At 37.1% G+C, this 14732-nt stretch overlaps 1 protein-coding gene across 1 annotated transcript; it reads right to left on the reverse strand.

Moving 5' to 3' along the window:
• Positions 1-3869: 3869 nt before the first annotated feature.
• Positions 3870-13738, reverse strand: LOC100493251 (Calmodulin-independent bovine brain adenylate cyclase like). Its single transcript, XM_018094073.2, has 8 exons — positions 13208-13738; positions 11610-11791; positions 10278-10507; positions 10047-10178; positions 8540-8751; positions 8301-8436; positions 6623-6754; positions 3870-4679 (listed from the first exon to the last, which is right to left on the reverse strand). The coding sequence occupies exons 1-8, from the start codon at positions 13325-13327 to the stop codon at positions 4420-4422; spliced, it is 1404 nt and encodes a 467-aa protein (XP_017949562.1). The 5' UTR covers positions 13328-13738; the 3' UTR covers positions 3870-4419.
• Positions 13739-14732: the final 994 nt, after the last annotated feature.

The raw sequence follows: 14732 nt of genomic DNA on the forward strand, positions 1-14732 counted from the left end.
GAAAAAAGACCAAAGCCCATCTACTTCAACACCTTCAAACAAACCTCAGTGCATATATATATATATATATATATATATACTGTATATATATACATGCTTTACTGCTATAGTCACTTTATGGCTTTATGGCATGTGTGCACTGATGTCACTTCCTATTTGCTGGTTCACTATGGATAAATAGTTGGTTAGCATGGTTGCCTTGGGAAAAGTCCCAATGGGGACCAAAACGTAACGTTGGCTGTTTTTAATACACAATTGATTGTTTTTGGAATATAACTCGGTGTTGCTGGTCTTTTTTGGATATTTAAATCATTTACCTTGCACCCGAGCTAAGAGCTGAAGCAGAGTGCCACCCTGGGTTTGCTGCTGCTATATATATATATATATATATATATATACTGGAACAAGGACAGCACTCCTAGGATTAAAAGAATTGTGAGCAAAATGTAAATGCAAAAATAGAAAGGTTTATTACCTATCTATACATTGGTTTTCTAATTCCAAATAATTCCCTCCAGGGTTTTCTTTGTTCAGTGCTTATAATTCATCCATGCAGGCTGAAGGGCCACACTGGCTCTTGCTGCAGTTTGCTTCTATAAAAGTTGTGGCAAAGGACCTAATAATATTGGCACTAAGCTAAGTGCAGTGCATATTTTGGGGGCCCAATGTTTCAGTTTTCCCTTAGCAACAATATTTTGTCAAGACAGCCCTGCTCATCTGTGTACATAGTGGTGTGTATGGCAGGTGTTCTTATGTGTTTGGTGGTGCTGCTTTTGACATAAGCTATGCATAAACTCTTCCCTGGTTCCAAGCTCTGGAAGTCTGTCATTCCTGGGATGTGTAAGCCTTAGCTCTGAGGAGATAAAACGTGATACAAGGTTAACACTGCCTGATATTTACTCTATACCAAAACATATTTCTTTAGTTGTCTCTTTGTAAATATTACACAGGCTAGAAATGTTTCCATGTCATTCTCTATTATATTTAGCAGCTTTAAAGGATATGTAAACCCCCACAGAAAAGTTTTATCAGCCTCTTTGAAATGTTTAAATACCTGCCACGCTGGTTGTTCAAAAGGATTCCTTCTCCTCCTCTAACCCACTCAACCCCCTCTCTTAGGAACTGACTTTGGCTCTTGGCTAACTGAGCATGCTTAGTTGTTATCAACTGAGGTTACCAAACACACCCTCCAGTCTAGCAGCCAATGAACAGATGGTACTGCTGGTTTCCATAAAAAACTCTGCTCTAGCTATGCACTCTGCTGGAGAAACATGTTTTTTTCTTCTAATCTCCTCTTCTGAGTTGCTTAACCATCACAGTGCTCAATCCAAGCAGAACTTTTTAGTGAAGTAAGTTTTGCCTGTGTAAGCCTGCATTCTTCATTGTATGAACAGTGCACATGTGCTGCTTGCAGATGTAAATATCACTGAAAAATGGGCACTGGATGAAATGTGATGGTACTTGCAAGTGGAGAGGAAATACTGTAAGCAATACAAATGGTGTGGTTTGGGTGGGGGAGATGTGCCCAACTTATATGTATGTATATCTTTATTTATAAAGCGCTACTTATGTACACAGCGCTGTACAGTAGAATACATTAATAGGGGTTATTAAGATAATAGATAAATACAAAGTATTACAATAAACACAAATAAATAAAAGATATAGTTGCAATAAGATAAGAGTAAAATAAGAGTCAAAGACACAAGAGGATGGAGGTCCCTGCCCCACAGAGCTTACAATCTATATAAAATCTTATATAAGGTGTTTACATGTATTGATGAGCAAAATTTTTCGGCAGGTATGGATTCGCAGCAAATTTGCAAATTTTGCTATTGGCGAATTGTTTAGCAAAACTTCAGAGAAAATTTGCAGACGTTGCGCATCACAAAAAAGTCGTGGACGTGTCAACAGTGGGTGCGGTCGCATAAAAAAAGACGACAAAAAAAGGATGTGGGCGATAAGTCGTGCAACAAATGTGTTTTGTGGATTTTTTGCAAATTTTCCAGCGAAATGGAATTTGCATGTCCTTTTGCAACTTTTACCATCCAGGAAAGCCATATAAGTTAAATGACTGCTTTGCCTTACAAAGTAAATACCAGGCCTACAACATATTTTCAGAAGAGAATTGGCTGACCCATTACTTTATAAGTACTCCATGGTGAAGTTGCCAAAATAAACGTGTGTCATGCTAATTCCTGCTGACATCTAAAACATAACCTTCACTTTTCATTCTGCAAATAACTTGTAATACCATCCTGCTCAGTCCACTTTCTTCTACTGTGACTCATGCTTCTGGAATAACCTGTCTGACAACAACAAACCATTTACCACCTTAAATCCTTTAAAATGTGTCAGATTTAATTTCAAATCAGATTTCATTTAATAAATGTTAGGAAAAAGTGTCTATTCTTTTTCTAAATCTTGCTTGATTTTGAAAAAATGTGTTTAGGAATGGTGTGCCCTATGGAATACAGACAAAGAGGCAAAATAGACTTCTTTGTTTATTAGGTTGGGAAGGGCTTGTATTTGTCCATATATTGAATGTTCATTAATTTCTGACCTTCATCGTGTATTTTGCTGGTTATGTGACAGCCAAACATATTCAGGTTAATGCAAATAGCCTATATTAATGACACTGGAATTAGTGGCAATGTTGATTTATATTGCAACATTAAAATAACCTATTTATTTTTATTTTTGGTAGGTTTAGAGGTTTGTGGGCTAGGTGTTGCCTTCCAATGTAATTTACAGCCATCCGACTGCCTAAAACCTGCACAGACTGCTGTGTATCGCATCATTATTTTCGTATAATCTGGCCCATGACCACTTAGTATATCAGCAAATTTGCTTACTAAGCATGAACACATCCATATAGTTGTCTCAATCCAAATCTAATTACCGTTCCATCCTGATACTTTGGGCCAACCCCCTGGAAAGCATTCACCAGCAAGGCTGACAATTCTTAAACTTCATTTTCAGGGGCCTCCGGGCTGCTAATAAATATATGGCTGTACTTTTTCCATTAGTATCTATTTGTTATCACATGGACAGCACATTTGGAACAAGAAATACCTGTTGTCATCTGTAGGCAAAACTGCAGGGGCCCTAGGAAACAAACCAGATTCCCACCCTTATAGGAGGCCCATAGAAAGCAAGTATTAGCATACTTTATATTTCCTCGTTTAAGTGCCTGCTGAATTTCCACAGGCCATGATACCAGCAGGCCCACTGTTTTATTACCAAATGTAACTTACAAGACTCCGAACAATTGTACTATATTAAGCGGTTAGATTTGAAAAGACTACAAACATACTATAGCCTATGGGGGGAAGGTAATAGAAGTCCTAAATGGAAACATTATTTTGCAATTGCTTTATTAAATTCTCTTAAAAGGACTATTGTTTGTGCAAACAACAATGTTGTTGTAAATGCTTTTCCAATAACAATTTGTATTACATCACCCCCTACATATGTAGTATTGACTAATTGCCATTATTTGCCATGATGTGTATAAAATTATAGTATAATAAGTCATTGTATATGCTAATTGAAGATACAATTTATATTTAAGGTTGAGCCATAAATTGCTTTAAATATGCTCACTGTATGTTTAAAGGAGACTTAAGTACAACAACAAATTAGGGTAGAAATTCTACTTCTGTGCCTCTGAAAATGCCCCTAGTAGCTCTTCATCTCCTTTTCCTCTGATTTACAGGATTCGCATTTGATTGCTGTTAATTACAGGGCCGGACTGGCCCACCAGGCTACCGGGCAAAAATCCAGTGGGCCCCAACCTCATTGGGCCCTGCCACCTGCCCACATACCGCTCCAGCCGTAGCCGTAGCCACCCCCACTCCGCTGCTTACTTGCTGTTAAAAAATAAAGATGGTCGTGCCTTCCAAAGTGGGCATCTTTAGTTTTTCTTGGTAAGCAACGTGGGAGAGGCAGTGGCTGGCAGTGATTGATTACAAGTAAGCAAAAAAGAAACAATGAGAATTATTTCTTTAAACTTTAATTTTAAAATTTGTGGCAATCCATAAAAAAGAAGGGAGGGCTTCAATTCCAGAAAGTAAAGGAAACAACACCATGTCCTGTTATATGGTTCCCTTTGGCATCAGTGGGAACCATAACAATTTCCTGGGCAGGGCAATGCATGGTGCTTCTCATTTATTTAAATAAGACTTGACCTATGGTAGACAACTGGCATTAATATTGCAGGTACTTCATGACACCTTGTTTGCACAGGCATAACATACAGTATAAAGTAAATTACATAAATAATGTATTCCAGTATGTAATGTGTTACACACATGTAATTTTTTGTTACCAGATTAAAGGAACATAATATACAAAATAAATAGTTTTATCTGTAAATAACACAATAACATTTCACAGAAATTATGGGAGCACCTCTGTTTAGGCTGGGATGGCCTCATTTTCTTTTGGTCCTTCTTCAGCAACATTAGGTAAATTTCTATGTTGCGTATGCTCAATATATTCCACTGTTCCATAAAGTAAAATTCCAATCACTACCACACACATTAATATGTATAGTTTTACATAAACACAGAGAAACGAGCTGTATCCAAAGGCTATAGCGAATCCAAGAGATTCCCAGAGAGAGAAATTGGCAAAGGCTGCCTCTTTATTTTTTTCAAACAAAACACCATAGAGAGCTGCAAGAAAGAAAAAACACAATGAATGCATTTAATAGAAAGATTATCTTGAAGTATTCTACTAAATATTGTGGCACAGTCACGAGGAGAATTCTCTTAAAGGAAAACTTTAATAGAGCAAATGGGGAGAATTACAAGGGGTATTATTACTGAGGCTGGAACAGCTACAGGAGTTGTCAGCTGCCGAAAAGGGGAGGGGCAATAAGTGAGCTCTCTGACATAGAAGAAGGAAGCGGAAAAAGAACTCATGTAGTTAAGGAAGAAAAAAAGCACTATTGTGAGTTATAATTTTCCTGGATTCAGCCTAATAGTGGTTCAGGTGCAATACAAAGAGCAGGTAACTAGCGTAACTAGATGTGACTGGGACACACTGCAAATTCAATTTAGGGCCCCAAAACACTGGCAAGTGTTTTGAAATTGCCCATTAATTAGGCTTATTGTCCCCCTACACTCCTGGCCCCCCCTGGTTCCACTGTAGTTATGCCCCTGCTTGGGGCAGATTCATAAGCGCTCATTCACACAGATCATTTATCACAAATATTGTATAAGAACAAGACAAATCAATAGACTAGTTTAAATGATCTTTTAAAATTCCAGAAAAGATTTAATATCTAGGAATCCTGCAGGATATCTTATATGATCTTTGGTAAATCTACAGTAAGGGCAATGGTCGTGGGTGACTAATCTCCCTGAAAAGCCTTTCCACTGGCAATAAAGTGAATCTCCAGTGGAAAGGCATAAGCGTTGCTTCGTTTTCCTGCAGAAGGAAACTTTGCACAGCTTTGGAAAACAAAGAGATGCATATGGCTTTTCACTGGTGATTCAGTTGTCAGTTGAAAGGCTTTTCATGGGGGTTAGTCGCACGTGGAGAGATTTTTCCATGGGCGACTAATCCCCCCATGTGCCATTAGCCTAACTCTTGTTTGATCCTTCACTGCTATTTTTGGATTACTCCAGCAAAACAAGGATTAATCTCTGCACCTTTTACAGAGTGCAAGCAGTAACAACTATTTAAAAGACTGGTAAAATGCACCTGAAGAAGGGGTTATCCCCCGAAAGCTTGTGCCACTCGTTTCTGAAATATATGTGTTAAAGGCATTGCTGGCATATTGGTGTGATTCTTCCCTTCACAAAGGTATATTGAATGCAGGGCCGGATTTGTTGGCCGGGCGCCCCGAGGCCGCCCCTCTCTGTCGCGCCCCCCTGTGCATGCGCGAACGGTGAACCTCCCCCCGCGCATGCGCGAACTCACGATTGCGCATGCGCGGCCCTGGTGTGCCGAAGATTTTTTTATTGTGGAGTTTTTAACAATGCCAACATTAGCAGTTGCAGTTGGGAAAAAGCTGGTAGTAACCCTACTTACACTCCTAGGTAAAGCAACTGTCTGTTTATGTGTCATGTGTGCCAATTCTGTTCTACTTGGGCATATTTATTATAGTGGGTAAGCCAACATCACTGGCGATGTTACCCATAGCAACCAATCAGTAGTAATGAGCGTATCTGTCCCATTCTGCTGAAAAATTTGTGAAAAATGTAAGAAACGTTGCTACTGCGTGACTTTTTTTATGCCAGGGCTTATTTTGAATCCCAGTCCAGACCTGCAAGAGAGACACCCCAGACCTTTGTCTGGAAGCAGGCTGCTCAGATTGGTTAGAGCACACTCATTTTCTCCTTAGAAAATTAACATTACAGGAAAAGCAACAACAAGCAGATTTAACCAGCAGTATGGACATGAGGTGCAAACATGAGATAAGATCCAGTAGAGGAAGGGTAGTTAACGTTAAAAGTGCAGTTGAATATAGCCATTACATGTATAGCAACTAAATATATATAGGTTATATATGTGTGTTTAGTACAATGAAATTCAACCTGGTTACAAGATTCTAGATATAAATATGCTCTAATTATTTTATTTTGCTACTGTTTGTTTCAGTCTAACTTACAGCTTAGTAATGTCTGCCATACTGCATCTGCAATTCCCCAGAGTCCAGACATTATGAAAAACACTGCAAAGTTGCCAATGTGAGGTTTCCATGTCAAGAATCCAATGATACAGCCCACATTTATAGCTGCTCCTGTCAGAAGAAACATGTAGAAGAGGTGTCAAAAGAGACTGTGTTATTTTTATACACCCTAAATAATTGTGATGGTATGTACAGTAAGGGGTATATTTATCATGCTGTGTAAAAAGTGGAGTGAAGCATTACCGGTGATGTTTCCCAGGGCAACCAATCAGCAATTAGATTTCAACAGTTTGAAAACCAAAGAAAAGCATCTGATTGGCTGCTATGAGCAGCATCACCGATAATGTTTCACTCCACTTTTTACAGTGCATCATAAGTATACCCCTAAATGCTTTCAGGCAGATTGTATAATGTTAATTATTTCTGCCACAAACAATGTTTTTATAGTCTATTTTTTACAAGTTTTTTTTTTTTTTTTAAATGTATGTTTTAAAATAAATTTGTTTCATTTTACTTCCTGTGATATGAGATCTGTAATCCAATTTACTAACCTAGAAAATCTTGGAGAGCATGCTTAGTAGGGTCCACTGCTGAGACATGTATCAAATAATGTACAGGTATGGGAACCTTTATCCAGTCTTTCCATAATTTGGATCTCCTACCTTAAGTCTACTTAAAAAATTATTTAAACAGTAATTAAATCCAATAGGATTGTTTTGGCTCCAATAAGGATTTATTATCTTAGCTGGTATCAAGTACAAGGTGCTGTTGTATTATTACAGAGAAAAAGGAAACCATTTTTAAAAATGTGAATTATTTGATTAAAATTGAGTCTATGGGAGATGGCCTTTCCATAATTTGGAACTTTCTGGATAATGGGTTTCCGGATAAGGGGTCTGATACCTATAGCAAAATGTAGTACAGGTATGGGACCTGTTATCCCAATATACTTAATATTAAAACTTTCCAGGTCTTTTAAAGTTGTTTTCAACTGTCATTTGTTTTATCTGTCTTTCCCTTTATATGCTCTGCACTTTTTCAATCATCAATGTGGAAGAATCCAATTGTTCCCCAGCCCAGACACTAGCTCCCAATGCCTTGCTTTTTCTGTTTTAAACAGACCAGTAAATAAATATACAAAGTATTGTGGGAATTCCGGGCTAAAGGATGCTGAGCGGTACACACAATAGAGTTGACCATATACTACAGGTATGAGATTGATTTTGCAGAATGCTTGGGGCCTGGGTTTTTTTTTCAGATAAGGGGTCTTTCTGTAATTTGGACCTCTATACTTTTTCTGCTAAAAATCACATGGGACTTTTTTTTATTACAGAGAAAAGGGAAATAATTTTCAAGTATTTGAATTATGTAATTAAAATGAACCCTATTGGAGATAGCCTTCCTGTAATTCAGAACTTTCTGGATAATGTGGATAATGGGTTTCCAGATAATGGATCCCATACCTATACTTTCAATAGAAATACATATATAAAATAACTGTAACATAATTTGAAATTTGTAATCATGTAATATACAGAAATGTTCCTTAGAAATACTGTTGGTGGAGTCCCACTTAAATTCATATAACATTGCATTCCTGCTCAAGATGCTGACAATATATTTTAGTCTATAAGATTTTAAGAATAAAAAGCCTTACCAAGGAGAAACAAAGGAATCCTGCCAGTGTACTGGGTAAGTTTTCCAAATACTGCTGCGCAAATTGAATTAGTAACTCCAAAACAAATTATTACAAATCCAACATATTTCAGTCCCAAAATGCAGGTCACATAAGACTATAAAAATAAAAAAAAAGTTTAGATTTTCAGGGCAATATTTCTATAATATTTTTAAATATTTTAGAATACATCCAAACTGGTATATGGTTTTTAATCGTACCTTTGTGAAGTCACTGGCAATAAAACCTTGTTCAAAACCACTAAACATCGTCAGTGGAATTAGGAGGCACTGACGTTTATCTCGCAGTTGCTTAAAGCTTGCTAAAAGATTTGAACAAACTGATGTTTTACTCTGATTTTCTCTATTCTGTTTTTCTGTGTGTGGCTTGTCCAGAAAAAAAATGATCATCAGCACGGCCAGAATTCCACAGGCTTAAAAGAGAAAAGGACAAAAGCAGATCTTTTATTAGTAACAAACAACCAGGAACTCCAGCAAAACAAGAGCTACATTAACCCTAGGGTTGCCACGTGTATGGTTTTGACATGGACAGCCTAGTTTTTGGACTGTCTGAGTCAAAACCTCATGGCTGGTTTTCCAAATTAGGAAAACCGGACAGGACTTACTGAGATTGACGGGGTGATCAGTCAGTTGCCGATCACTGCACCCCGCCCGTCCCCTGTGACATCACTGCCTGACCTCTGCCATTAGACTAAAGCCAGCAGAGGTGGTAACCCTGATTAACCCTCTATGATCACAAAAATTAACATTTAATATAAGTTTAATCTCACTGAAAAAAAGGAAACGTTCTACATATAATCAATTCAAAATTCAGTAGCATTTCAGAAATAACCAAGAAACTCTTTACTAACTTCATTCTCTTCATTCTCTCTTTATGCAGGTGCTGGGAGTCAGATTTTAATGCATGGTTACATTTAATATATCTTTTGGGGGGCTCCTTTCCTAGCATACGTATTTGAGCTAACTCAAATAAATCATTACAGCACAGAAAATCCACCAAAATACTTTCCTTCAGAAATGGCATTAAATTTTTAAATGATTACATTTAGGAAATGTTTTATTTCAGTATGATTGTGCTTATATTTTATTTTAATTTTTACAATAGTTTCCCTATAATAAGAGACAGGTAACAGACAGTTACATTTTCTGTTGTATGTGCACCATTAGCTCCCATTAGAGGTTACCTAAAACTTTTTACTTTTTTACTAATAAAATGTTTGAGACACATATTTTCAAAGTGCAACCTCTGCAGCCACAACAAAACAGGCATGGTGGGACTGGCAGCCTCGATTATTACAAAAGAGCCTATTTTCAAATACAGTATCATAAAAAAGTATTCCACAAGTTCAAAGTAATAGAATTCCACATTTAAAACTATATAAGGCCCTTTTATTCTTTACTGTTACTGGCCCTTTAAGCACCAGTCTACCATAGAGCCCCCTGTTATATTTAGAATTATCTGAAATAACTTTATATCTACCATAAAACGTCTTCTCATCATACACTGTTCTAAATACAGAAGGTGAGAACAGCCTGCAATCTGTTTGTCTAGCAATGTCTTATATGGTTTATAACCCTTGACTAAAAGTTAATTGGAATAGTTAATGCTGATGGGCTTTTAACTTTTTTTATTATTAAAATACTATTTGTTTTAATATTAACATGTACAGCAACTTAGATAATGGCATAATGGTTTATAAAAACAAACCGGTATAGGAGCCCAGAAGAGTGTAGAGAATGGTTTTTGAAGGCTGGCTGCCAGTACTATTCCCAGATTGTGATTGCTCTACTGGACAGTCGCCTGCTCCACAGACTGTCTGATTGAGAGCATCAAGGCCTCCTGATAAAGCAAAAATAAAAACAAAAGCAGAATACAGATGATTAGTTTATTTGGTTGATTACAGATTTTGTTTTATTAACAATTAAATGCTCATGATACCTGAATTATGTGATAGGTTAAATATCAAAGATGAAATTAGGTTTCCCCAAACACGACAGGTTTGACAAATCAAAAAGAAAATGCCAAAATATTGGTTCACTACATCTTTAGCTAGTTTTCCAGAAGTCTCTGCATATTTGTTTCCAATGATTGTAATATAAGTACTTTTGCCAGCCCAAAGTGGTCCTCCTCCTAGTCCCACAAGTATAGAGGAAATAATCAACGTCGGCCTGGAAAAAAATGTATTCTTTTATTTTTCTTATAATTTCTTTTATGTGAAAGGCTCAGGCAATAACAACATGAAATTGAAGTGATCAGAACCAAATATTATTATGATATATACTTGAATAGCACTCAGTACAGTATATAATCATAACAGAACCAAAATGTTTTTTACATGGTTGCATATACACTTACACTAGAGTGTAACTAACCATTGAACCCATTATAGTAGATTGTAAGCTCTTTTGGGCAGGGCCCTCTTCACCTCTTGTATTGGTTATTGATTGCTTTATATGTTACTCTGTATGTCCAATGTATGTAACCCACTTATTGTACAGCGCTGCGGAATATGTTGGCGCTGTATAAATGAATGTTAATAATAATAGTAATTATAGGTTGTTTCATAAATTTTTCTTAAGTGTAAAGGTGTAATTGAGTTTACTCAATAATATGTGGGGCCTTCTGTACAAGGCAACAATTATATGCATATTTATTGTTCACCTTTGACTTTACTTTTAGAGAGTAATATTCTGAGACAATTTGCAATTAGTCTTACTTTTTTATTATTTTGAGATTTTTAATGATTTCACTTTTTGTTCAGCAACTCTGAAGTTTGAAATTTTTAGCAGCTATCTGGTTGCTAGGGTCCCAATTACCTTAGCAACCATGAAGTGGTTTGAATGAGAAACAGAAGAGGTCCTGAATAGAAACATAAGTAATAAAAAGTAACAATAACAATAAAATTGTAGCCTCACAGAGCAAAAGTTTTTTGGCTTCTGGGGTCAGTGACCCCCAATTGAAAGCTGGAAAGAATCAGATGAAGAAGGCAAATAATTCATAAACTATAAAAAATAAATAATGAAGGCAACGTGAAATGTTGTTTAGAATTAGCCATTCTATAACATATTAAAAGTTAATTTAAAGGTGGACCACACCTTTAAGCCTTGATCTGAAAGATCACTGATACTGGAAGAAATCATTTTTTATGTGTGGGGTTTCCACTTTGCATACTATCTTACTTCTGTGAGGTGAATTACCCCTATACGTTTTCATTGAAGAAAGCAGCTTAATTTGTTAATGTATATTATATGAAAATGAATACAGTCTTACCAGCTTGCATAGAAGTTGCACAAACTATAGGAAATAAAACAGAACATGGACAATACAATGGTCCACTTGCACCCAATTCTCTTTATGAGCAGAGGAGGTAGCAACAATGATGAAATACTGAGGGAAACATACATGACACTCAATGATGCGACACCAAGTCCTTCAATTTTATTGAGACTGCTCTGTGTGCAAAGAAGGTGGAGAGAAACAATGAGAACATTGCAGGATATGATAGCATTGGGGACATATACACATATAATGAAAAAAAGTGTTAAATGTACAGTGCTATTTCTTAATAATTGTTACTCTCTGATGTGGCAAATATAAGCATCAAGTCAAGTGCATTCCCTCCAAAAAGAATGCATGGACAGCCACCTAGCCCCCACACTTTTAGTCTACCTCTCCATTCATGAAATTCCTATACCAGAATGCACCATGTATTACCTTGAAGTTCCATTTAAGGGCTAAGACCCACAGAGCTACTTAGTAGCAGCTACTTGTCATCGCTACAAAATGCCAGAAATACCCTGCCATAGACAATACTGAAAATTGCCACAGCTAAAACACACCTAGAGACAATTATCAGTAAATTATCAGCATTGTTTATTTTTGTAGCTGCGAGTAGCTGCTACAAGTTGCTCTCTGTGTCTTAGTGCCTCAAGAGGAAACTTTGGCGATTTCTGCAAATCACCACACCGCATATGCCATCCCACCGGCGATCTACATTCTCACTGGTGGGGTGTCATATCGGGAAGATTAGTCGCCCGCGACAAGGGAGATTTGTCGCAGGCAACTAATCTCAATGTGTGCCACAGCCCTTAAGGTGGCCATACATGTAGCAATAACGATCATTCCTGCGACCATTGGTTACTTAGTTTCCCCTATTGATGTTAAGGGTTGAATCATCAGATATGGAGGTAGAAACAATAGAAATTCTACACCACCTGCTGATTCAGCCTTAAACGTAGGTTTTGCTCGGACGCCTTTAATGGCCCCCCTTCTATTTTTATTTATGCTGCTGTCTAAGTCCTTCTATTTTTTGTATACAAAAGTAGAATTCCAAAAGTTCCTTTCTGTCTTAGTAATAATTCTAGTGATAAATCTAGTGATCAGGGGCGCTGGCCCATTCAATTATTATTAAAATGTAATGTACTTGTTTACATACGCATTATATGGCTGGTGTCTGCCTGCAGGGAGAAGAAGAAGGAGAAGAGTGGTGTGTACATCTGTACAGGGACATGTATAAAATGAGATGCAATGTCAGGGTGCATGGACACACAAGCCACTTGACTTCTGCTTCTTCTTCCTGCACGGACATACGCGCTACATTTCTTCTGCTTTTTCTCCCTGCAGGCAGCCATCAGCCAGGTACCCAGTGTGAGTCATGCGTCTGGCATTGGGCAGCAGCTGCACAAATGAAAAAAATAAGGCAAGTACAATAGGCCCCCTCTTCAACCTGGCTCACTTGGCTATAACCTAGGGATGCCTAGTTATGAATCTGCCCCTGGAGCTGCACAGTATTAAAAATCTTGCATTCTTAGCTTTAAATTTGAGACTTCTCATGATATCTATAGAGGTGTTGGAAGCACAAGCTTTACCTGTAAAGTCTGAAGTCCCATGTAAGCTGTATACAAAAGTAGAATTCCAAACGATAAAACAAGGATATTTTTGAGATTCTCATTACACACTGCGCACTTCATTGAACGTATTTTGAACATGTTGCTTTGCAGGCAGTTATTGGAGTTATTCTGAGGTACAGCTAAGCACAGGCTACAGAATAAAGGAAAAAAAACCAAAGATTATCCTGAAAAATACTGCTAAAGGTACCAAGGAAATCTATGAATGAAATTCTGTTTGACAAAATGGTAGTTAACAAAGATGGGGAAGAAGGGCAAAAAGGGGCAAGAGTATACTCTTTCAGGCAGCACTTCTTCCCCTTTGTCTTGCTGCACTCTGCAACCTCATGCTGGTAAAAAAATCTAACACAAGGTGCAGGCCACACTTTCAGGGGGCACATTCCGGCGCTGGATGTGGGCAGCATTGCAGCCTCATCCTCTGCTGCTCTCTAATATGCTTATCTGAATGACACAATATTTTGTGGGTAAGGGAGGGGGGACTCCTACATGACTCTTCCCTGATGCTCCTCATGAATGCAGAGCTGCTGCACAAAGGCAGATCTCTATTTATTGGCTCAGCCACAGTTCTCTTAACTCCGAAAGCACAGAGCAATTTAAGGAAGCCCATTTTTTGTACTTTGCACACTGCCTTCCCAAACCGAAAAGTGTAAAAAAGTAGGAAATATAGGAGTTTATTCTTTCAAAGGACTTGTGAAGTTGACAAATGACAACCACATTTCTATAGGTGCCACATTAACATAACAAATGACCTTAAATTACAAATTAGGAGCTCAGTCATTTACAGTATATAGATTGCATATTTTATTTTTTTTATTCAGAAGGCATGCAATCCATGTTCAATGCTACACACAAATGACTTGAAATTCTTGGACTTTAAATAGAATTTAAATAGATAATTCTGAGTAGGTAAAAACTTTTCCACTTAACACACAAATAACATTTGCAGTTTGCAGACAAACTTATTACCTGATTGTCTAAACAATAAAGAATTCCTTCTTACACTGAGTGTGGGTGCTACATTCCTCTAGTCTCCATGGTTCTTCTTGTTTGCTGTAGAAAAAAAAGATAATTTATAAACATTTAATTTTTAAGCACTTTGATAGTTTGTCCTACCTATTAAATCAGCTAAACATCAGCTACTATTTCTAGTAGATATTTAGTCGGCAGTCCATTATTGTGGTTTAGAGGTACAGTGATGCTGCTGTACCACAATATATATAATATATATAATATATATATAACATTTTATAACATTAATATATATATAACATTTTTTCACTTCTGTCTTTTTTTCAGGGTTTCCAAAATTATACTCATTATGTAATACCAAATATATACAAAATAGTAGAAAAAGCTCACCAGTGTATACGTTGAGTGCCAAGCCCCCTACTTTTAGCTGAGGGGAGCGAAAAAGAAAAATTAGGCTTATCTTTTTAAAAAACTTCAACATATTAGGCCAAGTATATAAAAAAAATTATGTTTTAGG

The sequence above is a fragment of the Xenopus tropicalis genome, chromosome 5, assembly GCF_000004195.4.
Source record: "Xenopus tropicalis strain Nigerian chromosome 5, UCB_Xtro_10.0, whole genome shotgun sequence".
Lineage (NCBI taxonomy): Eukaryota > Metazoa > Chordata > Amphibia > Anura > Pipidae > Xenopus > Xenopus tropicalis.